The sequence below is a fragment of the Elephantulus edwardii genome, unplaced genomic scaffold (assembly GCF_000299155.1).
Source record: "Elephantulus edwardii isolate Elephantulus edwardi_28Jun2011 unplaced genomic scaffold, EleEdw1.0 scaffold00146, whole genome shotgun sequence".
Lineage (NCBI taxonomy): Eukaryota > Metazoa > Chordata > Mammalia > Macroscelidea > Macroscelididae > Elephantulus > Elephantulus edwardii.
Window position 1 is genome coordinate 468,682 of NW_006399896.1, and position 27,929 is coordinate 496,610.

At 36.7% G+C, this 27,929-nt stretch overlaps 2 protein-coding genes across 2 annotated transcripts in view; one reads left to right on the plus strand and one right to left on the minus strand.

Annotated features, from left to right (window-relative positions):
• IARS2 (isoleucyl-tRNA synthetase 2, mitochondrial) overlaps positions 1–13,784 on the plus strand; it is an 83,920-nt gene extending 70,136 nt beyond the window's left edge. The window contains exons 16-20 of the mRNA XM_006894592.1: positions 1,258–1,364; positions 2,239–2,384; positions 4,293–4,483; positions 12,176–12,320; positions 13,642–13,784. Coding sequence (XP_006894654.1) covers positions 1,258–1,364; positions 2,239–2,384; positions 4,293–4,483; positions 12,176–12,320; positions 13,642–13,784 — 732 coding nt within the window. The remainder of the gene's footprint in view (positions 1–1,257; positions 1,365–2,238; positions 2,385–4,292; positions 4,484–12,175; positions 12,321–13,641) is intronic.
• Positions 13,785–17,003: 3,219 nt separating this feature from the next.
• The window catches only part of RAB3GAP2 (RAB3 GTPase activating protein subunit 2 (non-catalytic)), a 148,647-nt gene continuing 137,721 nt past the window's right edge, over positions 17,004–27,929 (minus strand). Inside the window, exons 28-34 of the mRNA XM_006894593.1 lie at positions 27,307–27,342; positions 25,722–25,796; positions 25,308–25,526; positions 21,117–21,206; positions 20,665–20,886; positions 17,342–17,500; positions 17,004–17,159 (exon numbers count right to left, since the gene is read on the minus strand). Of these exons, the coding sequence (XP_006894655.1) occupies positions 17,004–17,159; positions 17,342–17,500; positions 20,665–20,886; positions 21,117–21,206; positions 25,308–25,526; positions 25,722–25,796; positions 27,307–27,342 (957 nt within the window). The remainder of the gene's footprint in view (positions 17,160–17,341; positions 17,501–20,664; positions 20,887–21,116; positions 21,207–25,307; positions 25,527–25,721; positions 25,797–27,306; positions 27,343–27,929) is intronic.

Here is a 27,929-nt window from a genome sequence, read left to right on the forward strand (position 1 = left end):
CCCAGTAGTGGAATTGCTGGGTCAAATGGTATCTCTATTTGCAACTTTTTGAGAAAGTGCCATACCGCCTTCCATAGTAGTTGCACCATTTTATATTCCCACCAACAGTAAATATAAGGGTTCCAGTTTCTCCACAACCTCACCAGCATTTGTTGCTTACTGTTCTGTTACATTTTGCTATTTTGACTGGGGTGAGATGATATCTCACAGTTGTTTTGATTTGCATCTCTCTTAGAGCATGGAATTTTGAACATTTCTTCATGTGCTTGTTAGCCATCTGAATGTCTTCGGTGAAGTGCCTGTTCATGTCCTGTGCCCATTTTTCTATTGGATTATTTACCTTTATCTTGTTGTGGTGTTGTTTCTATCTCTTAAGGAACAAAGTACTTATTTTTCTGCAGATGTACTCCTCATCATAGAGACAGAAATGAATAAAATGATTGTCCATATTTCTTATGTTTGCTTAATTTAACATAAATATATATAACTTGTGTTTTCTCAAAAATCAAGGAGTCCTAGTAGTATAGTGTACCACAAGGTCAGTAGTTCTAATCCACTGGCTGCTCCAAAGGAAAAAGATGGGCATTCTCCTCTCATAAAGATTTACAGCCTCAGAAACACAAAGGTGTGGTGCTATTAGTCAGAACCAGTTCAAAGGCAGTGAATTTTTCAAAATTGGAAATGAGGTTACTTCACTGTTTTTGTTTTTTTAAATTTTTTACTGCAGTTTGAGTGAAAGTTTACAAAGTATATTGAATTTCCATGAAGTAATTAATCTACATTTTGTTTTATTACATTACAGTGGCTATGATACTATACTATACTGGTTATACTTTTATTGCATCTTTTCAAAAGATGATTTGAATGGAATTTTACAAGTTGGCTTTTCATTCACTCATTTATGCAGATTTATCCCCCTTTATCTCCCTAACTTTGCTGTACTCTTAAGTTAGAGAGGCACATACATAAACATGTCTACCTGATTTTACCTTCAGGCATAAATGGAACTTTGTCTCTGGAGTTTTAAAATGAGGTGAATTTGTAATTTATGCTTGGTCCTGTTCTTTGATAAGTATTGTTTGATTTTATTTTTAATTGTTTCACAAGTAGTCTCAGTTTGTTACCCAGAACTCTTGAGGATTGCATGATTTGACTTTGCCATGGAAAATGCATTCCTAAACAAGTGTGTACTGCCCTGCGGCCTTCATTTCCCTTGCTTCATCTGGCTTCCTGATGTATTTTTCCTTTATCTCCTAGGTTACTGAGTCTTATAAACAGTATGATTTTGGGAAGGTTGTGCGGCTGTTAAGAGCATTTTATACTAGAGAACTCTCTAACTTTTATTTCAGCATCATCAAAGATAGGTATGTATGGTAAATATTTTAACACATCACAGACGTTTCTTGATTTTGGATTCAATAACTGGCAGATATCGGGGACACACGGATGGTCAAGGTGGACAGCACCGTGCAGTTATTAGGAAGTTAGGTTTTGGTGTCACAGCTGATTTTGAACTTTATATGATTTGGCAAAATTTATCCTGTAATCTATTTCTTTTATTAAAAAGTAATGATAACTAACTCATAGTTAAGAGAATTGAGAGAGTGTATATTATATGTTTAATGCTCTATAAAGTGCTCAGTATATATAATAGTTACTAATAGGAGATAGAGAACAATGTACTTACTCGCAGGACTCTACAAATGTGAGAGAAAGAATCATTAGGCATTTTTTATATAATACCATTGTGTAATGTTAGTAGGATCCTTTAAAAAGAAAGTTTGGTGCTAAATCTTCATTTATTGCTCCTGTGTGCAAGTGATGCTGTACATTTCTACTAAAGTAGTACAGTGAGAGAGCCGACTCATTCTGTCCAAGATATGTCAGGGCTTCCCAAGCCCTCCCTTCAGCACGTGGGAAGTGAGAGTCAGTTTAAGAGTAGCAGCTATCATGCTAATATCATGGTAATAGTGACTACTAGCTTCTCGATTCTTCAGTGTGATTCTATCATAGGTACTTTTCTGAGGAGGGAGTGAAATAGAGGTATCAATAATTTATGTAGTAGATTGCTTTTTTAAAAATGATACAAGTCTATTTACATGTAGTAGGTAATTTTCTTTATTTACAAGATGATTTAAAATAGGATTGCTGTTGTAAACTCAGCCTAAGCCAAATCCTGTCTTGATGGTCATGATTCATAAAGTTGTGTCAACTGCTAAAGAAATGATTCCTCTTTAGGCTGTACTGTGAACATGAAAATGATCCCAAACGACGCTCTTGTCAGACTGCATTAGCTGAAATTTTGGATGTAATAGTTCGTTCTTTTGCTCCCATTCTTCCTCACTTGGCTGAAGAGGTGTTCCAGCACATACCTTATGCTAATGGTAAGAAAAAACTGATTTTTTTGTAAAGTGGGATGGTTGCTCCTGAGGGTCCAGGTTTCACTTGTCCACTTTCACAGGATTGGTGCGTTACAGCCTGGAGGTCTTGGTCACGTAGTAGTTTCTGCAGGTAATGGAGAGGAGTCAAGCCATCTGCAGGACTTTCTAAAATTTACTAGCCTCTGTTTAAAACAATTTTTGGCTTAGGATAGAGCAGGGTTCAGAGCTGTTGTACATAGTGTTGCTATATAACAAGAACACAATAACATTTTTTTCATTCATAAACACTGTGTTTCATGCATGTACATTGTGTTCCACACAGTCCCTCTTGGTGCTAGCCTCTTGAAACCCACAGCCTGGGAAAAAAAATTTGGCAATGACATACCTGATAAGGGACTCGTATCTAAAATGTATGGAATACTCCAGCATCTCAACAAGAAAAAGGTAAAGAACCCAATTGCAAAATGAGCACAAGACATCGACAGAATTTCACCAAAAAAGAAATTCACATGGCAGACAAAATGAAGAAATATTCAAAATCCCTTTCTATCAGAGAGATAAAAATCAAAACAACTATGAGAGAGCATCTCACTCCAGCAACAACAGCGAAGTTCAACGGGGCAGCAAACAACAAATGCTGGCAAGGTTATGAAGAGATTTGAACTCTTACTCACTCCTGATGGGAATTTAAAATGGGACAGCCACTACTGACGATGGTCTGGAACATTCTCAAAACTTTGGAAATAGAAATACCATTTGACCCATCTATCCTTCTGGGGTAGGGTGTACTGGGAAAACACTGAAGAAACCAGAGCCATAACTCAAAAAGATGTATGCACACACGTTTATTGCTGTGTTACTCACAATAGCTGGAAGTCCAGCTGGCCATTAATAGATGGAAAATCTGTGGTATATTTATAAAATAGAATATTATGTAGCATTGTAAAACAACTCATAAAACTACACAATATAGGTGAGTCTGGAAGACATCATGCTAAGTGAAATAACTCAGGCACGAAAGGATAAATGTTGTATAACATCACTGTTAAAAAGTAAGACTGACATGGGAGTTAGAGGGGAGAACAAGAAAAGAGTGGATAGATAATGAACACTGCAATGGAACAGGTAAGGGAAGGATCCTCTGAAAGGAATGTGTGATTAGGCATTACAAATAAGACAATTAACAATCTAGAACCAGAGGTGCATTACAAAGTGGACTGGAGGAGGCAAAAGGTAAGAATGAATGGAAGCTTAACATTCTTGTAAACTTTTTTACAATCACCTGCGCGCACACACAGATGTTCTGGCATCTTTACAGTAGTACTGAGAAATCACTTCTCTTAAATACCTTTGTAGATGTTCAGAAGTAGGAAATTGCTTTATTAAAACCGAAAACATAATGCTTTTTAGGTTTTTTGCTTTACCAGTGGCCGAGTGGGTAAAGAGTTGTGCTGCCAACCCAAAGACAGATGCTTGAAATCCACCAGCTGCAACTCAGGAGAAAGATGGACGGTTTTCTCCTGTGTGCTCTACAGCCTCTGAAAACCTGCCAAAGGATCAAAATTATGAGTTGATTGTGACTTGATGACAATGACGTTGTTTTTTCAGTGTATATTAAGCTTACGGAAAATGAGACTTTTGATGTTTAGTAGCAATACTGTGACATTTTACTATATAGTATACCATTTGTTTATTAGGAACATAATGATTTCTGTGTGATAGAAATGTTTGGTAAACATTTTCAGTAACTGTAATATTTAATAAAGTACTAAGTACTAATATTTAAGTACTAAGAATTGTAAAGAATAATTCTTACCGTGCATCAGTAGTGAATATTTCCTGGAGTTTTAGAGTTCCATATATAGATTATTATGCTTGTAAATTAGTCTATTTGTTTTTTTCCTTTTTAAGAACCCAAGAGTGTTTTCCGTACTGGGTGGATTAATATAAGTTCCATATGGAAGAAACCAGGATTGGAGGAAGCAGTAGAGAGCGCATGTGCTATGAGAGATTCGTTTCTTGGAAGCATCCCTGGCAAAAATTCAGCAGAGCACCAAGTTACCATTGTCATAGAGCCTGGACTGCTTTTCGAGATAATGGAGGTATAAAGCAGTTTCTACCTTTTGAAGGTTTTTGGATCATTTGAGTGCATACTTAGGAGTATGACTGGTTAGCTTTGTAAGAAACTACTAGGTGTATAGTTTTGCATCTACTCTGCAGCAGGAGGTTCTGTTCTGTGCCATTGCCAGGATTTTGGATGTTTGCCTTTGCAGTAGATGTGTAGAAGTTTTTTCATTTTAATTTGAAACTCCCATACAACAAACAGTGTGCATCTTTTTTTGTGAAATAGCCTAATAATAAATGCTGTGCATATATACTTATCTTCTTTGGGAAAGAGTCTCTTCAGATTTTTGGTAATTTTTAAATAAGATTATTCCTTGATGAGTTTTAAAAGTTCTTGTTATAGTTTTTAATACAAGTCTTTCTTTTATTAGATAGATATTTTAAAAATACTTTCTAGTCTTGTTTGTTCATTCTCTTAACATTATCTGTTGCAAAACAGAAGTTTTGAATTTTGATCAGGCCTAACTTACTGGTCTTTTTTACTTTTATGGATTGTGCTCATAATACTGTATTTTCATTATTAAACTCAAGGTTGCTTTTATTTTCTCCTAGATAAATTTATAATATTATTAAATTATAACTTTACACTTTATATTTGAAGCTGTGATCCATTTTGAGTTAACTTCTGTGAAAACATAAATTTTTTTGCATGTGAATGCCTAATTTTTCTATCACTGTCTGCTGAGAAAAAAAAATCCTTTTTCTATTGGACTGCCTTTGTTCTTTTATCAGAGATCAATTGACTATATTTTGTGGGTTTCTATTTTGGCTCCATATTCTGTTCTCTTGGTCAACTTGTCTATTCTTTTGTTAGTACTACATTGTCTTGACAACTATAGTTTTATAGTGACTCCTCTGAGCTTGTTATTCTTCAGTTCTGTATTGACTATTCTGAGTGGATCTCTATAAAGGAACTTGCTGAGATTTTCATTGTGATTGCATTGAATCTGTAGATAGTATTGAGAATAACTGAACATTCCTATCCATAAACATAGAATAATTCTCCACTTATTTAGATCTTTGATTTCTTTCATTAGAATTTTGTCATTTTCCTTAGGTAGATTCTGCATAGATTTATACTTAATAAAATGTTTAGGGTTATGGCACAGTGGATCAGGTATGGCGGCTCACTGAGTGGTCAGCGGTCTGAATTCACCAGTGAAATCACTGGAGAAAGATGAGTAACTTCAAGGTCCAGCTCTTCATTGTGGTGTATAGAAAAGTGACTGACTTTAGAGAGCAACCTTAGATCCTGCCTGCACCCTTGCTGTATTTGCTAATTGGTTTCAGGAGGATTTTTGGTTGAGTATTTTGAATTTCTCATCTAATTAGATCTTTGAAGAAAACTCTTTATCCTTCTCAACCAGTATAGCTTGTACTTCCCTTTCTTGTCCTACTGCATTATCTAGGACTTCTAGTACAATACTGAGTAGCAATAGTGAAGAAACATCTTTGTTAATGGTTCTTAGGGAAAAATAAGTATGGTGATAGCTGTAGGTTTTTAAAAAAATATTCTCATGAAATCAAGGAAATTCCTCTCTCTCACTAGTTTATTGGGAGTTTTTAGTATTAAGTGTTAGATTTTGTAAAGTGCCTTTTTGTATCTATATTCTGTATTGATACGTTCATAGAGGTTTTCTTAGTTGATTGGGGTGTTGTGCCATTGAGTTGGCTACATCCATAACGACTGTGTGAGCAATAGATCAGCACCTTGCCCTGTCCTGTGCCAGCTTCACCGGCACGTCCGAGAGCCCATGTTACAGTCACTGTGTCAGTCAATCTCCTTGACAGTCCTTTTTTCTTTCTCTGACCCTCCATCTAGCCAGTATGTTGTCTTTTCCCCAGGAATGGTCATTCTTGCCCGGAGTATGTGAGATGAAACTTCACAGTCCTTGCCTCTAAGGAGCACCTTGGTTCCACTTCTTCAAGTTAGATTTATTCTTTTGGCAGTTCATAGTGTATTCGTTATTCTTCTCCAACACAACTCAAAGGCATCAAGTCTTCTGTCATCCTTATTCATTGTCCATCTTTTAAGTGCATATGAAAATACCATAGCTTGGATCAAGTGCACCTTAGTCTTTAAACTGGTATCTTTGCTCATTAGTACTTTTTTCCCATTGTAGCACGTCTTTTGATTTTTTTTTTTTTTTTAGTTTTATTATTTTGTGTGTGTAACTGTCAAATCGGATCTGACGGTATAGGAGGAGATTGTCCCTTCTTCTCCAGCAGAGCATCTGGTGGATTCGAACCACACTCCTTTGGGATTGCAGTGCAACTTCTTGCCACGAGGCCACCAGCGCTCCCTACGTCTTTTGATTTCTTGACTGCTACTTCCATAGGTGTTGATTGTAGATCTAACTAAAATGAAGTTGTTGACTTCAGTCTTTAGTCAGTGTATCATGATGTTGCCTTTTGGTCTGGTGGTGAGGATTCCCATCCTGCCATCTTGAAATGTAATACACTTTGTAGTCTATGATCTTTTTCAGTAAGAGCTTCAAGTTTTCTTCACTTTTTACAAGTAAGGTTATGTCCTTTGTATACTGTAGATTGTGGATAAGTCTTCCTTTAATCCTAATGCCACATTCTTCATATAGTTATTTGTTCAGCATACAGATTGAATAGAGAAAGGATACAATTCTAACACTCACCTTTCATAATTTTAAACCATAACATTATTTTGCTTGAATAATTGCTTTTTGGTCTTTATATAGGCTTCACAAGAGCATAGTTAATGTCTAGTCCCTATTCTCAATAGTTTTTTCCTCAATATTTATTATAATTATTATGATCCATGTAATCAAATTCCTTTGCATAATAAGTAAAATACAAGTAAGCTTTTCTGGAATGTTTTGCTTCCAGCCAAGAACCATCTTATCTCAGCAATGATAAATCTTATTTAATGGTTGTTTTTTAATTCGGCTTGACTTTCTGTCAGTTCCCTTGCAGTGTACTTTTCCAGCTATTTTTAAATAGTCCACAATAAGAACTTACTTCCATGTGATAATTTCTGCTTTTTGTTGTATCGCTTATTTTTTTTAAATAAATAAATAGAAACAAATATGAATCTTTTCCGGTCTGACCAGGCAGTTGTCTTCCAGATTTTCTTGACAAAGGCTAGTGAGCACTTCCAAGATTGCATCTGTTTGTGGAAATACCTCAATTAATATTCGATCAGTTTCTGGGACCTTTTATTTTTTGGCCGGTGTCTTCATTAAAATTTGAATTTCTCCTTCGTTGGTTCTTTATAATATGCTCCTTCCTGAAATGTTTCAGTGCCAGCAGATTCTTTGTGGTACAGTCACTCTGTATTCCTTCCATCCTCTTTTGATGCTCCCTGCATCACTGAATATTTTGTCCATAGAATCCTTCAATATTTTATCTCGAGGCTTGAATTTTTCAGTTCTTTTCAACCTGAAGCTTGAGAAGTACTTAGCTTGTTCCCTTTTCGTTTTCCAGTTCCAGCTCTTTGCACATTTTTTAATAGCACCTTGCTTTGTCTTCTTGAGCTGCTTTTTGGAATCCTCAGTTCACTTCTCTTACTTTTTCATTCCTTTCCCATGTTTTGACTTCTGTACATTATTTTGCAAGGTTCAGAGTCTCTTTTGAGATCCACTTTGTAATGATCTTTAATTTTCTTCATGATCAGTGCCCTTTATATTATCCTATAACTAGTTTTAAGTCATTAGTGTTCAGTGCATCAAATCTATTCTTGATGATGGTTTTGAAATTCAGTTGGGATAGACTCAAGATTGTATTTTAATTCTGCTTTAGTTTGGTTTTTCACATGAGTAATTGATGATCTGTTTAACAGTCAGCCTCCCTGGCCTTGTTTAGATTCTGTTGACTCTGTCCACAGTTGTAGTCTGTCTGATAAGTGTAGGCCATCAGGTGTATAGTTGCTGTTTATTTTCTTTTAAAAGGTGTTTGCAATGAAAAAAAATCATTCATTATACAAAATTCTATCCTTTGATCTCCAGAAAAGCTATCAAAGGATTGATGATAGAATCCTTTTAAAATGTTGTATGCCAACGAAGAAGTTTATCTTTTGCTTTTCAAAGAGAGGAGTGAACTGGGGCGGGATAGAGAAAAAAGTGCAACAATAAATGAATGGAAATCTAAAATCTCTGTAAATGCTCATTAAAATTAATAAAATTAAAGTTGAACCTGATTTATATAACTGGATTAAATTACATAGATGTGATCTTAAATTATTTTAAATATGACTAGATTCAATTTGTTGCTTCCTTGTTAAGGAAGGACCTTTGCATCTCTGTTCACAAAGACTGTATTTTGAAGTTTTTCTTCTCAAAATTTTTTCCTGGTTTTTGTGTTGGAGTAATGCTGGTCTCATAGAATGGCTTAGGAAGTGTTCTTTTTATTTATTTATTTATTAAGCTTGTAAAGAACTTGTATCATTTCTTGCTTAAACTTTAGTAGAATTCAGTGACCATCTGTGCCTAGTGCTTTTTGTTTCGAGAGGTTATTAATTGTTGTTTCTGTTTCCTCATTAGATACAGGCCTACTTATCTCATGTTCCTTATGAGTTTTGATAAATTGTGGCTTGATTTTTTTAAAATTCTAATTTAACAGATTTGTGGTCATAAAGTTGTTCCTTATATTCCTGTGCTATCCTTCCTGACAGTGTCATGCTTAATAGATAGGTTATCAAAAAAGAAATGGAGTGACACTGACCATCACAGTGACTCAACAATACCTACCATCTTTTCTGAGATTGCTAATTTATCTTCACCCATTTTTTTGGTGGTTTGCATGGTTGATCTTTTCAAAGGACTAACTTTTGGCTTTGCTTTCATTGACTATTATTTCTTTTGCTTTACTTTGGATTTGGTAGTCCCCTAGGTTTTTAAAATAGAAACTTTGATTATTTAGATTTTTATTTTCTTATACATTTATTTCTACTAATTTTCTTATATGTACTGCTTTTGCAGAATCTCACAAAATTTTAAAAATTGTTTCATTTTCACTTTCAAATATTTTAAAGATTTCTCTGATCCGTGTGCTGTTTAGATGTATGATTTTTACTCTCCAAATATTTTGGTGTTTTCCAGCTGTCTTTCAGATTAGTCCTATTGTAGCCTGAGGGGGGAAATATATACTGTGTAATTCTTCTAAATTTGTTGTTCTGTGCTGTGGAGTTGCCTGGGACTCATAGCAACCCTATGTACAATAGTCTTAAACCCTGCTCTAGACTGTGCCAATTTTATTGTCTCTGACACACCTACCTCCATTACTCCAGTCAATGAATCAATCCATCTCATCCAGGGTCTTCCTCTCCTATGCTGTCCCTCCACCCTCCCCAGCATGATGTCCCTCTCCAAGGACTGGTCCCTCCTTGCAACATGCCCAAAGTATGTCAGATGAAGCTTCAGAATTCTTGTCTCCAAGGAGCAGCCTGACTTCACCCTCTCCAGGACAAACTTGTCCTAGCAGTCCATTCATTATTCTTCTCCGGAACCACAGCTCAGTGGCATCACCTCTCCTTCTATCATCCCTAGTCATTGTCCAGCTCTTTGATGCATAGCAAGTAATTGCAGAAACCATGGCCTGGATTAGACGCACCTTAGTCTCCAGACTGACATTGTTGCTCTTCAGTACTTTGGAGAAGTCTCTGATAGCAGACTTTCTCAAGGCAATTCGTCTTTTAATTTCCTGGCTGCTGGTACCAAGAGTGTTGACTGTAGAGCGAAGCAAATTAAAGCTGTGAGCAATCTCAATTTCTTCATCATCTATCATGATGCTGCCAATTTGCCCAGTGGTGAGAATCTTTGTTAGCTATGTTTTATGTCCTAGGATTTTCTTGGTGACTATGCTATGTGCTTAAGAAGAATATGCATTTTGCTGTTTTTGGAGCAAGTTATCCATAAATAGCCCAGATAGATTAGTTTGATAGGTCAGTTTAATTTATATCCTGATTTTGTTTCTGCTAAATATGTCATTTCTTGAGGCTATGGAAAGTTTCCAACTATATAAAAGATTTGTCGTTCCCTCCTTGCATTGCTATCAATTATTGGCTCACATATTTTGATACTCTTATGGGATATATACAAACTAAACATCATTACAGTTCAAGAATTTCTATGTGAAGGAACCCTGGTGGTGCAGTAGTTAAGTAGTTAAGTTAACCAACAGATCTGCCATTCAGACCCACATTTGGCTCCTTGGGAGAAAGATAGGGCAGTGTACGACCTTAAAGATTACAGCCTTAGAAACCCAATGGGGACGTGTCATGTTCTGTGGGGCTGCTTTATGGCACTTAAAAATAATTATGTAAGGGAGCTCTGGTGGCTTAGTGGCAAGAAGCTACACTGCAATCCCAGAGATACATGAGTCGAATCCACCAGATACTCTCTGCTGGAGGAGGGACAATCTCGTCTTGTACCAGTCAGATCCGATTTGACAGTACACACAAAAAATAATAACATTTAAAAAAAATTATGTAATCCCTCTCTTTAAGCCTGAAATAATTATTTTCAAGTCTGTCTTGCCTGAAATTAATAGGACTATTCTAGTTTGCTTTTCCTTAGTATTAGCATGGTCTTTCTCCACCCCATCATTTTTTTTTTTTTAAGAGTGTGTTTCTGTAGACAGCAGTCTATCATTTTTGGTAGATATATTTAGATCATGCATTGAAATGATTATTGGTGCAGCTGGGTTGGTATAGTTGGGTTAGTATCCACCATATGTGTAACTACTTTGTTATCCTTGTTCTTTGGTCTTCTCTCCTCAGCCTTCTCTTATTTTAATTGAACATGTTTTGACTACTTTCTCTCCTAAGTATATCAAATGTACTAAAACTCTTTATTAGTAGTTGCCCTGCAGTTTGCTGTATGCAAGTATCTAAATGCACTTTCACTCGACATTATACTGTTTCCCAGCTACTGCATGTACTTTAGCCTATTCCCAATTCCTCCATTCCACACCTATGTCAATGTTTGAGTATATAATTTAGTTCCTCTTTAAAGAATTTTTTTCTAATCATTTATTGCAAGACATTTCTCCTAGTCATTAATTTCTTCCATTTTAATCTGAAGAACTTTATTTGGCCTTCACTTTTGAAGGATACTCTCTCTAGATAACAGTTTTAGGCTTGTGGTTCGGTTATTCTAATACTGTATATGTTGTACTCCACTATTTTCACTTGCATGTAAAAAGTGTTTAGATTCATTTAATGTAATAATATCAAACATCCAAATCCTGTTTACTTTTGAAAGGTCTTTGTCCATTTTTCCAGACCACTATCATTAGTATTCATTGCCAGAATTAGGTTTTACCCCTTTCTCATTTAGGAAGCATGACAAAACAGGGGCTTTGAGGCTGACAGACAGGATTTTAATTCCAGCTCCACCACTTACTGGTTTAGAAATTTGAGCAAGTTAACCTCTCTAAGCCTGCTTCTTCATTCAAAATGAGGATAATAAACTAATTTCTCTCATGATCAGAATGAACATTTAACATCTGACAAAGAGCATACTTTTCAGTACACTGATTGGAAGCTTTTCATTACAACTTCACAGTAGTAAGAATTGATACCTGTACTAGTTAAGCTCAGGACATACTGATACCAAGAGATTCCTCACAAAAGAGGCTACAGCATCTACTTTTATAACTTCTCACTTTATCCCTGCTAAATTTCATATACTTACCACCAGATGCTACAAAGTGAGGAGACTTCTAGCACTTCCCAACTGAATGAATTAATGATGGCTTCTCAGACAACTTTACTCAGTCAAGAACCGCGAGAGAGAACTGCAGATGCAATTGAGCTTGCAGGAACATTCTTAATCAACTTAGAAGGTAAGAAGGAGAGTGACAAGTTTTGCACGCTGGAGAGTTGAATGGTATTATAGGTCATCTTGAATTTTCCTACGTTCTAAAGGCAGATAGAGGTAGTTCCCTAATTATAAACATGTTCTGTTCCTAAGTCTGATTTTAATTTTAAACTTAAGTTTAAAGAGTTGGGTATGATTCATATCTAATTGCCAAATGTTTTAGTGTACCTTCCCGGGTGTAAAAAACCAAACATTTTTAGATACATGGAAACATCTTTAATATCAGACAACAATAAAAATGTGATATGTGCCATAAAGTGGCATCTGTTTACTTTTAGAAACTAACTATATACCTCAAATATTTAATGCAGTGGGGTAGGCATTTATAACCCAGGGGTATAAGTGAAACATGTCTATTCATGGAAAAGGAGAGATAGTGGCCAAGTTTGAAGCCATCTCTCAAGTCCTGCTCAGTGATTTCTGGGAACAGAGGGTTAGAGGTAGTTTAATCTACGTGTAGTCTGACTCTTCTCTCATCTTCTTTGGTAATTGGTCCCCTAGTATTGATACTAAAATTTTCTGTTCCTCACAACCCAAAACTAAGTTATTATTAATCTAGCCTTCCTTAAGTGAGGGGTTAAGAAGTCTCATTGAACCAGTTCCCTCAGTGATACCTCATCAGGTATTTTACAGATGATTTGCTTCATTGACAATGGTTGTCAATCTGTAGAGGCATGCAAAAGATTAACAGAACAGCAAGCAGGTATTTTAAGAAAGGTGAAGTTGCTGTGCTCTACATAATACCTCAGGACAGCAGGTGGTAGGAGACTGGTCATTTCATATGTGAGGTTCACTAGCATTAAACAGTGTTCTGGCTTAACTTGCCCTTAAGAATGTTGTTAATGTACCTTCCCTTCACCCCCCGAACTCTAGAAAATAACTTACTTTCCTGATTGTATTTTAATATATGAGGTCTAAATAATAGTGGGAAAATTTGTTTCCTTTTTTATAAATTCAGTAGTTATTGCTTTAAGTTGGCTTTTATGGAAGTCTTTATCAGAAAGACACCTTCATTAGAGCTGAAAGGTCTACTCTGCATGAGCAGTTAAGAGTTCAATGACTTGTGGAAACATCAGTTAACAGAGTCTCAAGTTACCCAGTGCCTTTCATTTGCCAAATTGCACAATTCCATTATCTTGACTCTTATATAATGGGACAGATATGTACTTAACAAGCTTTACAAAGATAGGACAGAGAAGAAGGCTTTAAACAAGAGCCACCCCTGAGCCAACTAAGAATAAGTGATAAAAACGGAATGGCCTTTTCTAATGCATTTTTTTTTGTAGGTGGTGATATTCGTGAAGAGTCTTCATATAAAGTATTTGTCATGCCAACCACAAAAGAAAAATGCCCTCGTTGTTGGAAGTACACTGCTGAGTCTTCAGACACACTCTGCCCCCGTTGTGCAGAAGTTGTTGGTGGGAAGTAGGACCTTGAGTTTGTAATGACAGCTCTCTGAGCAAGAGTTTCTCCTCCAGTATGGACTAGGGATTTCAATGTGTTGTTTACAAACCTAGAAAGCAAGCTAAAATTTACATAATGAATGGAAGAGTAAATGATACAGGATCAAAGTAAAAATCGGAATTCAACAGGTAGTCCCAAGTAGGCTAGAGAAGCAATGAGTGTTAATACAAACATTATATATATATGCACAGAAGTATGTGTATATGTTTTTATATATAGAAAATATCTTCATTATGGACATATGCAGAACAAAATATTGAATATGCCTATCTTTAAATATGACTGACAGAAATGTTTAATATTTTATAAATCTTTTTGACAAAGTAATGTCTGAAAATAAAGACATCCTGGAATACACTAATGATGGTGTAAAAGTTCTGAATATCAAGTGAAAAACATAAGCTTTTGGTTTTGAAGGAGAATGGCATAAGAGATGAAGAATAATTTCATTCTGCCTTACTAAGAATCGTCAGCATTTTCAGAATACCTAGGTGTTCTAGTAGGATCAGAAAGAAAAACACAACATTTATTTTACCATAGGGGGAGGGAAATAATCTCAATATTGACAATTAAGCATGTTAAGAAAACAGTATGAAAGCAGAAAATTTATTTCACTAATTTCACAATAAACAGAAAATAGCAGTATATACAGAATTTCACTACTTACATTACAGTAGAAATAAAGCATTTTATAAACAATTCAGTATTAGATTAAAATCTTTGATGAATTCTATTCAACAGAAATATAACTTTGCAAGTCCAACAAAATCATATCTATCAGGTCAAAAGAGGGCTGTCCCTGTTACTCTAATGAACTTTAAAAATATTTGCCCTATAAATGAAATAGACTGCAACAACTTCTAAGTGTGTGTTTTACTAAACATTATACTCAACAGAAGCTTATTATTATTAAATCTGGCTTTTCTGTGTGTTTTTTTTAAGATGCAATAATTTCAATATAACAATGTTAATTTACTTTAGATTTTTTAAAATAACATATGGAATTTCTTTTATTATCTTTTTTTGTGTGTAAATCTGAGGCATTTAAAAGCTTGGTTCTGGTATATACATTTAATCTGGCCCCTTAGTTGTATACAACTTGAAGGAGTTATGAGTATCTATCTATATATTTTTCTTTTCCTTCAGTGTATTATATACAGAAATTAACAAGGTACTCATTCAAATGCATATTTAATGAAGAAAGGTGTATGTATAAGGACAAGAACATATCTAGTAAATACTACTGGGGCATAGTTTTAAGAAATCTGCTCTACATAAAATCTAATTCTTTTTACATGTGGCTTTGTTATAGAATGTATACATAAGTATTTTACTTTCTATTAATTAGTATATTACTTTCTGTTAAAAGCCCTTGATATTTGCTTCTTTTTTTACCATATAGTTCAGAATTCAATTTTTAAGTTTCTTTAAATTTTAGTATTTCTGCTGTAGACTCAGTGATTTATGTCATCATTCTATGAGCCTTATTTCAGCTCATTAATATTCTTAGAATTCAAGTGAAGGTTTACGATTTAGAAATACCTATAATTCTCTATTTTCCTTTACCAGCCTCAAACACACTCTTATTACAGGAAGAACTAATTTCTTAGGACACATATAACAAGTGACTTTTCATACAAAGCTAGATAAGCTTATAAAAAAAACATATAAATGTGAGTGGGACAGTGGGGCCAAGCAGAGGCTGGGAGGATGGACTAATTTGGGCCCTTTCAATGCTGCTCCCAGTCAGAATGTGCACCTCAAATCTGACACACAGACTCCACCTTACAAGCTATGCTTCAAGATAGCTCCAAGAGTTATCTTACAGGGTTTATAATAATAAGTTTTAGCAAGGTTAAGCTCTTTATTTAAATGTAATATCTCAATTAAAAAGAATTCACATTAGTATATCCCTAAACATTCACATTTTTTCTGAATATCCCTGAAGGCAATACTCAACTTTGTAAACTGGGAAAACTGGTTTCCTACAAGGAAGTAAAGGAACAAACTTCTGTATCAAAATGAATTACGGTGAGTAACAGTTGTGACCTATGACATACCAGTAATTGTACTATATGGCTGTAATCCAAAGGTATACTGTAACAAAAATTGCTTGTAGAGCGCAAAGCATTTTTAAAGAGTTTGGTTAATTTAATTTTAATGGACAACTATTTACTCAGCACTTGAATGCTCTAGGCACTGTGGGGTAAAAATTAGTTGTATTTTATCCTCTCAATTCAGCTGTGAGGTAGGTGTACTAAAGTGGTAATAGGACTAAGATCTTCTGGACCTTTCCTTAGGACATATAACCAAATACCACAGCAGTTACTTCTGAATACATGTAGGAAAAATAAAGTTAGATTCAAGATTTTTGGCATCTGCCCCCCTTTTTTTTTACACAAATTTTACAAGATAATACATTTTTACAGTTGCCTGATGGCGTTGGATACAGCTTTGAACCTTGCCTGAAAAAGCAAGTCCTACATTATAAAGAATTTGCTGTTGGTCCTCTATCTCAGAGACTCGATTCTGCCGAGTACAGCAGATTAAGGGTTCTTTCTAGTGTCCCACTGATGAGTATGATGATCTTGGAAGCCAATATTTCTCCACAAGCAAGACATTCCTCCTCTGATGGCAACAGCATACCTCTGGGAAAGGAACCTGTCAGCATCCAGGACTCCTACGCAGAAGCCCAGCAAGGCAGTAAGCATAATCCAAGCATTTCCCAACACTTACTAAAGGAAAGGAGGGTGTTTCTCCAACTTGACTAATGTATGGGCTGGTGGCCAAGTTGAACACAGGTCAATTTAATTACAACATTTTGAGTATGAAATATATAATTTTAAAATAAGAACATAATATAATATTGTAAGAACATAATTTGTAAGTTATAACCAACTTTATATACAGCAAAAGTCAAGAATAAAAGTGAATTAGAAATAAAATCATCTGATTAATTATTAGGACATAATTGATACTTGTTTATATTTTATCCTCAATATGAAGGAAAGAAGTGGGATTTAAGCCAGGATTACATTTTTTAAAAGTAATATACAATTTTATTTTACAAATAGAACATACTCCCTCCATACAATTCCAGATCTTATTATGTAAAATAACCATGCACTAATTCACGTTATAATCACAATTTGAAGAGTATTATCATTAACCAGGAAGTTAAGTGTCATGAAATAGGAATAGAAATGGCTTCCACAGCTTCAACAAGGTGTAAGGCTAAATTATACTGCCCGTGGTTTTCTGGTAAAAGCTCAATTACTTTATTTACTAGTTTAGCTGTTGTTGCAATTGGCACTGAAGTATTTTGAAGACCGTGAGTGTCCTGTAAATGGACAGAAAAACAATCCATGTTACATAAAAACCAGACAATAACTTACTTACCAGTTATTTTCCAGTAAAAGTGGTTTTAAGATAATGTAAGTGAAATATGAGAGCTTCCTCTTAACTGTTAAGTGCATGTACGGAAGCAGTAACTTCCCACCTAGCTCAACCCATTGTCCTTACCATTGCTTTGAGCCAGGTACAGAGTGTGGGTGAAAGCCTGGCAAGCAGCTCCAGCCCTTGTTTTGTCTGGCTGTGGAAGAGGACATAAGCCAGCCTCTGCCCTATCAACACAAGCAGCTGAGAGGCAAGGACTTCTTTATCTTGAACCTGCAGAATGGCCTGAGGATAGCAACGGAAATAAAGTTAAAATCCAGTAGGTACATTCGTACTAAAGCTACTAGTAAGTTTTGCCAGTGAAGAGATTCTAGTTCATTTTTCAGCTGTGGTAACCAAAGTAAATTCCAAATCAAACTTTGTATTTAAAACCAAATTTCGACTATCTGTTGAATTGTTCAAGTTTCTGACAAAGATGTTTTGAGATCATGTCATCGCTGCTCAAATAGCATCTGGAGAGATTTTGGATAAGGGGGGCTAGGAAATATTCTAGCCTGCCCACTTCATCTCCTACTTTAGACCCTTGCTTATTATATAGTCAGCCACACTGGCCCTGGGTGGCACTGGGTCTTGGACCTTGTCAAATTAGATCCCCACCTCAAGGCTTTGGTACTTGTCACTGACTTTGTCTCAAGCACCAGTCTCCCAGCTTTCTGATTGGCTGGCTGCTTGTTATCCACGGCTGATCCATTCTCCTGGGATTCATCCATGTAGTTGCAGTTGAATGCCTTCAAGTCATCTCTGAATCATAAGCAACCTCTGTGTAATAAAGTGTAACAGAAAGAGTGCCCAGTCCTGTGCCATTCAGTCAAGTCATGCCTGTGCTTAAGCCCACTGTTCTAGACACTATCAGGCCATCTTATCGAGGGTCTTCCTCTTCTTCATTGACTCCCTACTTTCCTAAGCATAACGTCCTTCTCCAGGAACAAGGCCCTCCTGAAAGCATGCTCAAAGTATGAGAGACTATACTTTTTTCAAGACACATTCCCCCCGCTTCCCTTATTCTTGGCAGTCCATGGAATAATAATTCTTCACCAGTAACAATTCAAAAACACCAACTGTTTGGTCTTTACTCAGGCCAACTTTCATGTACATACTAAGCAACTGAAAATGTCATGGGTTGGGGTCCGGTGCATTTTAGTTCTTAAATGTAACATCCTTGCTCTTCAGTACTCTGGAGAGGCCCATGGCAGCAGATGTACCCAGTGGAATACATGACTTGATTTTCAGACTGCTGCTTCTATAGGTGTTGACTGTGGATCAAAGTAAAAAACTAAATCCTTGACAACTTCAGTCTTTTCTCCATTTACTTTTCTCTGAGTCCGCTGGAAGGATTTTTGTCTCCTGTGTTGAGGTGTAAAGCTACAGAAGCCTATATAGTCTTTAAATTTTATCACTAAATCTTCATTTTCTGCAAATGTTCTATCATCTTCTCCAATCCTCATACCCCATTATTCTTCATCCAGTTTCTTGAATTATTCGCTCAGTATACATTTTGAATAGATATGGTGAAAGTATACAAGCTTGATACACAACCTTTCCTGATTTTAAACCATGTAGTACTGCCTTGTTCTGTTTCAATCACTGCTTCTTCATCTGTGGATGAGTTTCCCATGAGCATGATTAAAAGTTCTGGAATTATCATTCTTTTCAATCATTATCTATACTTACTATGATCTACACAGTCAAATGCCTTTGCAAAGTTAATAAAACATAATTAAACTTCCAGTATTCTGTGCTTGTAGCTAAAATTGTTAACCAGCAATGATATCCCTAGTTCCAGAGGTGCTTCTGAACCCAGCTTGAATTTCTGGCAGTTCCTTATAGTTATTATGTGTTGTTAAATCAACTCTGACTAATAGCAACCCTAAGAACAATGGATGACTGAACACTACCCTATCCTGTGCCGTCCTCATCATCTCTATATAGTTGAGCCCTTTGTCATTATCACTGTCAGCTCATCTCACTGAGGATCTTCCTCTCTTCCTGACCCTCTACTTTTCCAAGCATGATATCCTTTCCCAAGAACCTCTTAACAACATGCTTAGAATAGGTGAGATGGCGTTTCACCATCCTTGCCTATAAGGAGCATCGTGATTGCACTTTCTATAAGACATATTTGTTTGTTTTGGTACTCTATGGGGTATTCAGAGTCTTCTCTTACACCACAACTCAAAGACACTGATGATTCTTTTGTCATCTTCAGTCACTGTCCAACTTTCAGCTGTGTAAATGAAAAGACTATGGCTTGAATCTGATGTACCTTAGTTTTTGAAGTGTCATGACTGTTCTTTAACGACTTAATGAGATCTCTGACAGCAGATTTACCTAATGCAAGATGTCTTTTGATTTGAGTGATGGTACCAAAGGTGTTGACTGTGAATCCAGGTAAGATGAAACTCTTGGCAATTTCAATCTTTCCTCCATCAGTGATACTGCTGCCTCTTGGCCCAGAGGTGAGGATTTTGGTTTTGTTGATTTTGAGATGCAATCCATATTGAAGGCTGTTGTCATTAATCTTCTACAGTAAGCATTTCAAGTCTTCTTTGCTTTTAGCAAGCAAGGTTGTGTCATCTGCATACTGCAGGTTGTTGATGAGTCTTCCTTCGATAAAGTCCAGCTACTTGAATGATTTGTTCAGCATACAGACTGAGTAGCTATGTAGAAAAGATACACTCCTGCCCACAATTTTCCTGATTTTAAACTAGGCAGTGTTATCTTGCTCTATCGGTTCTTTTTATTCATATCATCCTATATATTTTCTTCATTTATTACTCACTATAAAAGTTCTGCCCCTCCTATTAGAGCATCAGTTCTGTAGGAAAAGGGAAGGGGGAGCCTTGACTATATTGATAGCTCTTTTTGAAGACTAAGGGGCACCGGACACAAATCATAATTTTTTTTCAATCTCCACATATGCATTTGAAATTTGGATAATGAACAGAAAGCCTGAACATATATACCTTGTAAGTGTGATGTTGGTGAAGAAAATGGAATGTATCATGGATTTCCAAAGAACAAGAATGCCAGTTTTAGAAAGTGCATTCAGATCCCTGGGCAAAGACATCATGCTTGGTAGACTATAGAGGGTCACTGACAGAGGACGATCTTCAGAGACATGGCCTGACAGAGTGACTAGAATAATTTAAGCAGAGGCTTTCTATGAGAATGGTGCAAGACTGGGTACATAGGGTTGCTATGAATCAGAGATGACTCAACAGCAGTGCACAGAACAGTCCTGTAGGAGTTTAGTAAGCATGGCCCAAAATAGGAATCTGGCTACAATTTTAGATGTTAATATTTTGCTCTATCTTTATACTTAAAGGTTTGTAACAAGATAATCACTTTTATAACTTGAGGCCATTTAACATTCACAGGGTCATTATTACCTCTTCTCCTAAGTGGTCAACTCCGTAGCTGTAGAGTTCTCCCACATAATGTCGTCTGATAACATCTTCATTAACTTGAAGGTGATGAGCTAGATCCACTGCTAGAACTGACCAGTTATAGTCTCTCTCAAAAAGAGTGGCTAGTGTCTCTTCTGAGGAATCTCTGCTCTTTGCAACAGAATGCTGGGCCTGGACGGCTGCACTAACAACTTTCAACAGAAACTTGGAAAGAGAGAGAAAGATAAAGCAATGTTTTGTTAGTGTTTTCCTTTAAAAACATGTAAAAGTAACTGTGCCTCATCTGTCAATTAGAATGGCTTATATACTAAGTTGTTTTCATTATTAAAGCAGGAAACCAGTTTCCAAGAATGCCTTGAATGTGGCCATCCTTAAGGACAGCCACATTTTTGCTTTAGTATTTTTTTCAAGAAATAAAGTAATAACTAATTTACCTGCTGCCGCACAGAAATAAAATTTGGATCCATTTCCCCACTAGGTAATAACTGAATTGACGTTAGGTCTTTGAAAAATGCATTTTTCCCCTAAAGATAAAGAAGAGATTAAAAAAAATAGTGATACATACAGAATATTGAGGGAGGATTAAAAGCTAAGTCATTTTATCAAGAATAATTCATGATTGATCTTGCATTCCCCCGCCCCAATAACATTTTGGCACTTTACTCATTTAGCTTTGAAAATTATCCAGTACGTGGCAGATGCCCTCCTACCATATGCCTTATATGAGCCCTTGCCCTTGAATGTGGGCTCCTGATGACATTCTAACACAGAACCAGGCTGAGCTAAGAGCCTGTCACTTCTCAGACTATGGTACAAGAAGGGATGGGGCTTCCACTTTGCATGGTCACGGTTACTTTCTCATTCAGAGAAATCAGCTACCATAGTGTGAACTGTCCCAAAAGATGGCCTTATAGCAAGAAATGCAATCTGGCTAACAGCCTGTAAGTTTGAGAGTGAACAATCCCATGCCAGTTGAACCTTCAGGCAGCACTGCTTTCTTGGCCAGCACCCTAACTGCAACTTTATGAGAAGATCTAAGCCAGAATCACCTTGATGAGGGAACCAGAAAGCAGGCTTGACAAGGAAAATTGTTAGGTAATGCATGCTTATTAAGCCACCAAGTTTGGGAATAATTTGTTACTCACTAATAATGAATATAATGAATACATATACTCTGAATTGTTTAAAAAAACACCACTGCATTTGGAAGTACTTTGAGAATTTATCTGAAAAATCAAAAGAGACTATCAGAAAAGAGGTTTTCAGGACTTTCTGGAGAGAGAAAAGAACGCTGGCCTTCTGAGTGGAAGGTCCAGGCTCAATTCTCAGGTCCACAGGTTACCTTTTGGAAATGACCTAGCCATTCTGGGATTCTGTTTTCTCGCCTGCAAACAAGAAATCCCAAATATTTTAAACAAACTTTCTATACGTAGTCAATTATAACTAGATCATCTATTGGGCATGCTCCGTAGAGTAAAGCTAGTCATGATCCAGTGATGAGAAACTACAGATGGGTCAAACTGTTAGGTTCTGGACGTTATTGTTTGAAACTTTTCACCACACACTCACAATATAATTACACTGTGGTTTCCAACTTTTGGTTTTAGATTTAAGAATCTATTCTGCATGAGGGTATTTGGTTGTGGGGATGTTTATATGCAATGAATACAGTCATTTATTATTTCTTGTGGTCCCGATGCGGCTATGTAGTTTATGCTGAGTACCTCATTTAACTCTCACAACAACTTCATAACGCAGGCATAAGAATGCAAAAACTGAGGTCTGAGCAGCAAACATCCAGTAGTAAATGACGGAAGCTTGGATTCTGTTTCATCAGCCACCAAATCAACAGAACAACTAAGCTGATTGCAACTCCTGGTCGTGTGTGCCAGCAGGGCTATGTACTGTGTGCTCTAGAGTGTTTTCCATGGTTAGTTTTTTAGAAACAGACTGCCAAGCCTTTCTTCCAAGATGCCTCTCTACTACCTGTTGATTAGCAGCACCTCACATTAACGGCACCACCCAGGACTCTCACTAAACCACACTTCTGCTCTATTTACCGAAAGAGTCCTGCAGCTGTCTCAGGTCATCTTGGCATGATAAGGATTGAGACTACTATCACATTGTGATTATCCAATTCTGACTGCATTCTGGTTCCACTTCCAACCTCAGGATGCTATTGAGAGTAGAGAATTGCACACTCAGGGACTGTCCCGACAGGAGCAGAACTGACAGTGCTCAACTTCAGATTCACCTGTCCATGCTGAGGGGGTGACAGGCACAGGGCAGTGAACCAACTGTGTTTTTGAAGGCAGTACTAAACAAGGTATTTGGGTTTTTCTGCTGTTTTAAAAACGATTTCTTCAATCTCAAATGAAAAAAAGTTTATTTGAAATTTATATTCATAAATGCAATTACTGAATGTTACAAGGAAGATTAAAATTGGTTATCAGGTTTTTAGTTTAATTTTAAGAAAGAAATTGTAGAGATTTCCATGTTAAACACCACTTATTAGAAACAAGTATCTTGGTATTTTTTTCCATTTGTTACTTCCAGAGACTGACCTATCTCAGATTATCTGTCTCTGAGACTTATATTTTCTCATAAATATATCTTTTTTCCAACCTTAAAAAAAAACCACCAAAACCAACAAGTACCTTAAAAAATACATTATGTCTATTTAGATACAACATTTATCTACACAAACAATATGTTAAAAATCTTGCTAAAAGGCATGTCCCTTTCCCTACTCTTGAAATTGGATTTCATTTTAACGCCCATCTTCTCCAGCTTCATACCACTTTGTCATTAGATTAACGATGACTCTGAATCCCATTACCCTCCTGCTCCTAGTATAAGTCTTCCCCGCTCTTGACGGGCAGGCGTCCCTAACTCTGCTACTCACTGTCTCCTCCCATCTACTTAGCAGCTACGGAACTTTTCTCAAACACTTGCTTCCTTAGTTATTAATACACTGAACATTTACTAAACTTGTATGCTTTGCTAGGTATGAAAACAATGAGAACATAGGCAAAGGTGACAAATTTAGTCTAAAGAAGCGTAAACAGTTTGGCAAGAGGATGACAGTTAAGTGATACCTGAAAAAGAAATAGGATCCAGCTTGAAACAATGGAATTAACACAAATATAGTAAGTGACAGGGTCTTTCAATGAGAGATGGAGAGTGGTTAACAGTGACCACAGCTCAAGAAGTCAAGCCAGCAGCAGCTTATGATATGGCAGGCTAGAGAAGGTGTGGATGAGGAGAAAGCTCTGCCCTTATGTGCTCACGCACTTGCTCTATTAGAAGACCAGTGCAAGTCTCTTGCTGCAGCCTCACTCACTCCTCCCCGGAGGGTCTGGTGAGTCTGCAAGTGCTGAGCATTCTCAGCTCTGCCTCTTCCATCCCCTCTTGAGGGGGGCAGTGTTCCCTCAGGGGGAGCCTGCAGCTGTGCCATGTGCCTGTGCTCATGTGCATTTTCTTTTTTTTTTTTTTTTCAAGGGCAAGAGGGAATTTATTTCAGATTCGAATCCGGGCCGCGTTCCAAACCATGCCCATACAACAGGGAAGATGGCCGCGGCCGCTCATGTGCATTTTCGTCCACAGATGTGAGACAAGCTAAAGCAAGCTTTCATCAGTATTTGTCTTATTCAGAACTTCTGAGGTTCTGATACTCTTTTTTTTACAGCAGCCATGTTCTTATGGTCTTTCATTCTGCAGAGGTGCCAAAAAAGTCAAGCATGGATTTAAAATGATGAGCTCTGTGTTTGGGAAAAAGCTCCGATAGCCTAAGACCAGGCAGACATAAATTATGTGACTAGGAAGGCGCCTTTTCTAACAGCCAAAGGAAAGATGAAGAGGTTCAATTAAAGTTATGGAGAAGAACTGACAGATTTGAGCCTAAGGAAGAAGTCTGAATTTGTAATGAATGTAGGCTTTAAGCAGGGAACTGAGCCAAGCAATATCAAGGTTTGGAGGCTGCCTGGAACACTGCACAAGTGATGGCAACTAACAAAGATGGGAAATCAAGAGGAACAGCAGATACAGAACAAGAGCAAGGTGTGAAAATGTGTTTTAGATGAGAAATAATCCACAGTCCAAAGGGATGTCCCATACTGAGAGACAGTCAATAGTCATATCCAGATCATCACGGAGAAATATGTGCCCCAACCTCTGGGCCTAGGTGAGACCTGAAAACAAAGGGTGATTATGTGACAATAAATGTGTATTTTTTTTAAGTGAACTGCTGGGTTAGGCTTGGGAGGAAAACGAGCAACAATGAATGAATGAATGGAAATCCAAGTTTTCTGTAAAATTTTGTTAAAAATAACAATAAAAATGATTTTAAAAAACAAGAAAACAGATGAAGTAAAGATACACTAGTAAGAGAATACAGAGAGAAAAGAGTAGCTAATTGAGGGGCCAAAACTCTTTGGAACATCAGTATTTAAAAATAAACCAGAAGAGAAGAAGAAGACATGAATAGAGTGTGACAGATAATAAGGGAACAAAGAATCCCACAAGAAAACTTCTATACAAGTCACAGAAGCACTGAATCACTGCTTCAAATAAAACAAGACACTCTTTGGTGAAAGCTGCAGCTCTGAACCCTTCATGGTGCTTACCTTACTATCAAAAAGTGAAAGTGGCTTCACAGTCTTCAGAGCAAACCTCATGATCGCATACAAGACCCAGCACAGGATGGAGTGGTGCTCCACCAGCGGGTAGTGGATGTGTTTCTGCTCAAGGGCCAGTTCCACTATTGAGATTGGTCCTTCCACAGAGAGCCAGGCATCCTCAGTGTCCAAGATGGGCATTTGCATTTCATCTCTGCTCACATCTGCCTAAGGGTTTCAAGCATGAAGAGTGTGCTCAAAACTGCAGAAATAATAGCTTGTAGTTTACCAGGAGCAAAGTGCAGACCACATATATCTTATACTGAATTATAACAAAACACATAAACTTATCTAGTAAGAAACTTGCTATTTTGAATCTTAAGTAAAAATAGTCTTTCCTTTGGAAAAAAAAAATCTCTTTACCTCCATTAAGGTCTGAAGAAGATTCAAGCAGGAGCCGAGGAAAGATGTCATTGCTGTGTCACTCATCCCCACATCCTGTTTTTAACAAGGAACATAATAACTCCATGATGATACTTCTGTAGTTAACCACAATAAAAACAAAACACCATAATACACTACAATGAAGGAAAAAGGCTTGAATTTGAGAGTCAATCCATTAGTACATATTGTTTCCTTTGGATTTATATAGAACCAATTATGAAATTAGGCTTTAAAAAGAGCAGCACTCCTACCAACTTCTAAAAATGAGGGTTTTCTGTGTACTGGTGGGGGCAGACAGAATCTCATCAGTTATTCAAGACTGGAGCCCTCCTGAGGGAGGACCCAGTGTCCAGCATGCAAAGGCACTATTAACCACATCATCAGGGTAGACAATAAGAACCTAGAAAGTCTGAAAAAAACTTAGCCTTGTCTGGTTTAACAAGTTTTGAGGGACTAAGCTGGGGCCACCTGAACAAAGCTAGGATAAACTCAAAACTCTTTGTGGTCCCTCAGCCTCTCAGTGAACTACATACAGACAACTGCAACTTTGTTCTAGCTGATGCAAGAGGCTCATCATCAAGGGAATTATGATATTCATGTACACTTTGTGTAACTAGTCACCAGTAAGTTCTTTGCATTTCCCAAGCGACTAAATGACCTAATTAATTGGGTATGTGCAAATACATATGTATGGTGGGTTTTGGAGGCTCTAAATCAGACAGGAGAAAACTGCCCATTCTCCCCCCTCGGATCCACTGGTGGATTCAAACCAGAGAAGCGCCACCTTTGGGCTGACAGCACAACTCCTTCCAGGCAATGCCACCAGAGCTCCTGGGGCTACAGTTTACATATGCACATCTGCATATCGGTACGTGTGTGTATGTATGCGTGCTGCAGCCAAACATTATCAACAACATAGATGAAGAATTCCTTAGAAAATGATTTTCATCAGACTGGCTTTGACAAGCACTGTGGCAACTGGACAATTAAAACAGACTTTCAAGGGGGGAAAAAAAGAGGAACGAACTGGGGAGGGTAGAGAAAATAGTGAAACAATGAATGAATGGAAACCCAAAATCTCTGTAAATGTTCATTAAAGTTAAAAAATTTCATTAAAAAAAAAAAATAAAATTTTCAGGACTGTGGTTCAGGAATAGCAAGAATCATGAATTCTAACAACTCTTAGGATCTCTGAAACAAGAACACTTCAGAGTTCTGAGCAAAAGCTAACACTGGACCTCGATTACCAGTCACAGGACATTACTGAAGATTAATGCCCTGTTTGTACAATGGTAATATGCAGTAATGGTAGCTTCTTACTCCGCCGTTCATAGTCCAAAGTTGAGCACATCTTGTGAAAGCATAATTTGAACATGCTGACAATTTAGAGAAGTAAATTAAAATTGGTCATAGTTCATGACCAATTTCCTTACTACAGTTATTCTCTTTCCATTTTTTTATTATGCCATCAAATAGTAAAAGGCGAAGTTTACCCCTCAATTCTTAAGTCCTATAAAAAGTGCATATCTGATTTATACTTTCCAGTTCAGGGAAAGTTACTTACCCTTCGGCATAACCGATCCTTTGGTGATTTTCCAACCTTAGACAGAAAGACATAAAATCTTTAGTATTATTATTTTTAAATGAAAAAGTCATTACTATGGTACATGAAGTAAAAATAAGCACACTTAAATACCAAAGCTATAAATAATTGTAGTACATTTTAACCTATTATCTGTTAGTTCAATGAGTGTTACAGTATTTTGAATAATACAGCACAATTTTATAGCAGAGCAGAAAAATACACCAAATATACCAAAAGGAGACATTAAATGCCTAAGCCCCAAATAATCCTTTTCAAAAATGAACTGTTCTGAATTATTAAAAGTTCTACAGATTCTCTAAAAATCTAACCCATCCTTTGTACAATCAAGTAACTGTTGAAAGATTAAAGTTTTTACAAATTCTCTAAAAACCCTTAGCTTGTACAATCAAGTAATAGTGCTGTCATAAAGCCCACAATTATATTCAATGTTACTAAAAGAAAAACTTATATTGGAGAAGAGTACTGACTATTCCATGGGCTGCCAAAAGAATAAACAATTATGTCTTTTAAAGAAGTGCAACTGGCGTGTTCCTTAGAGGAAAGATGGTAAAACTTCATCTAACATACTTTGGACTTCATGT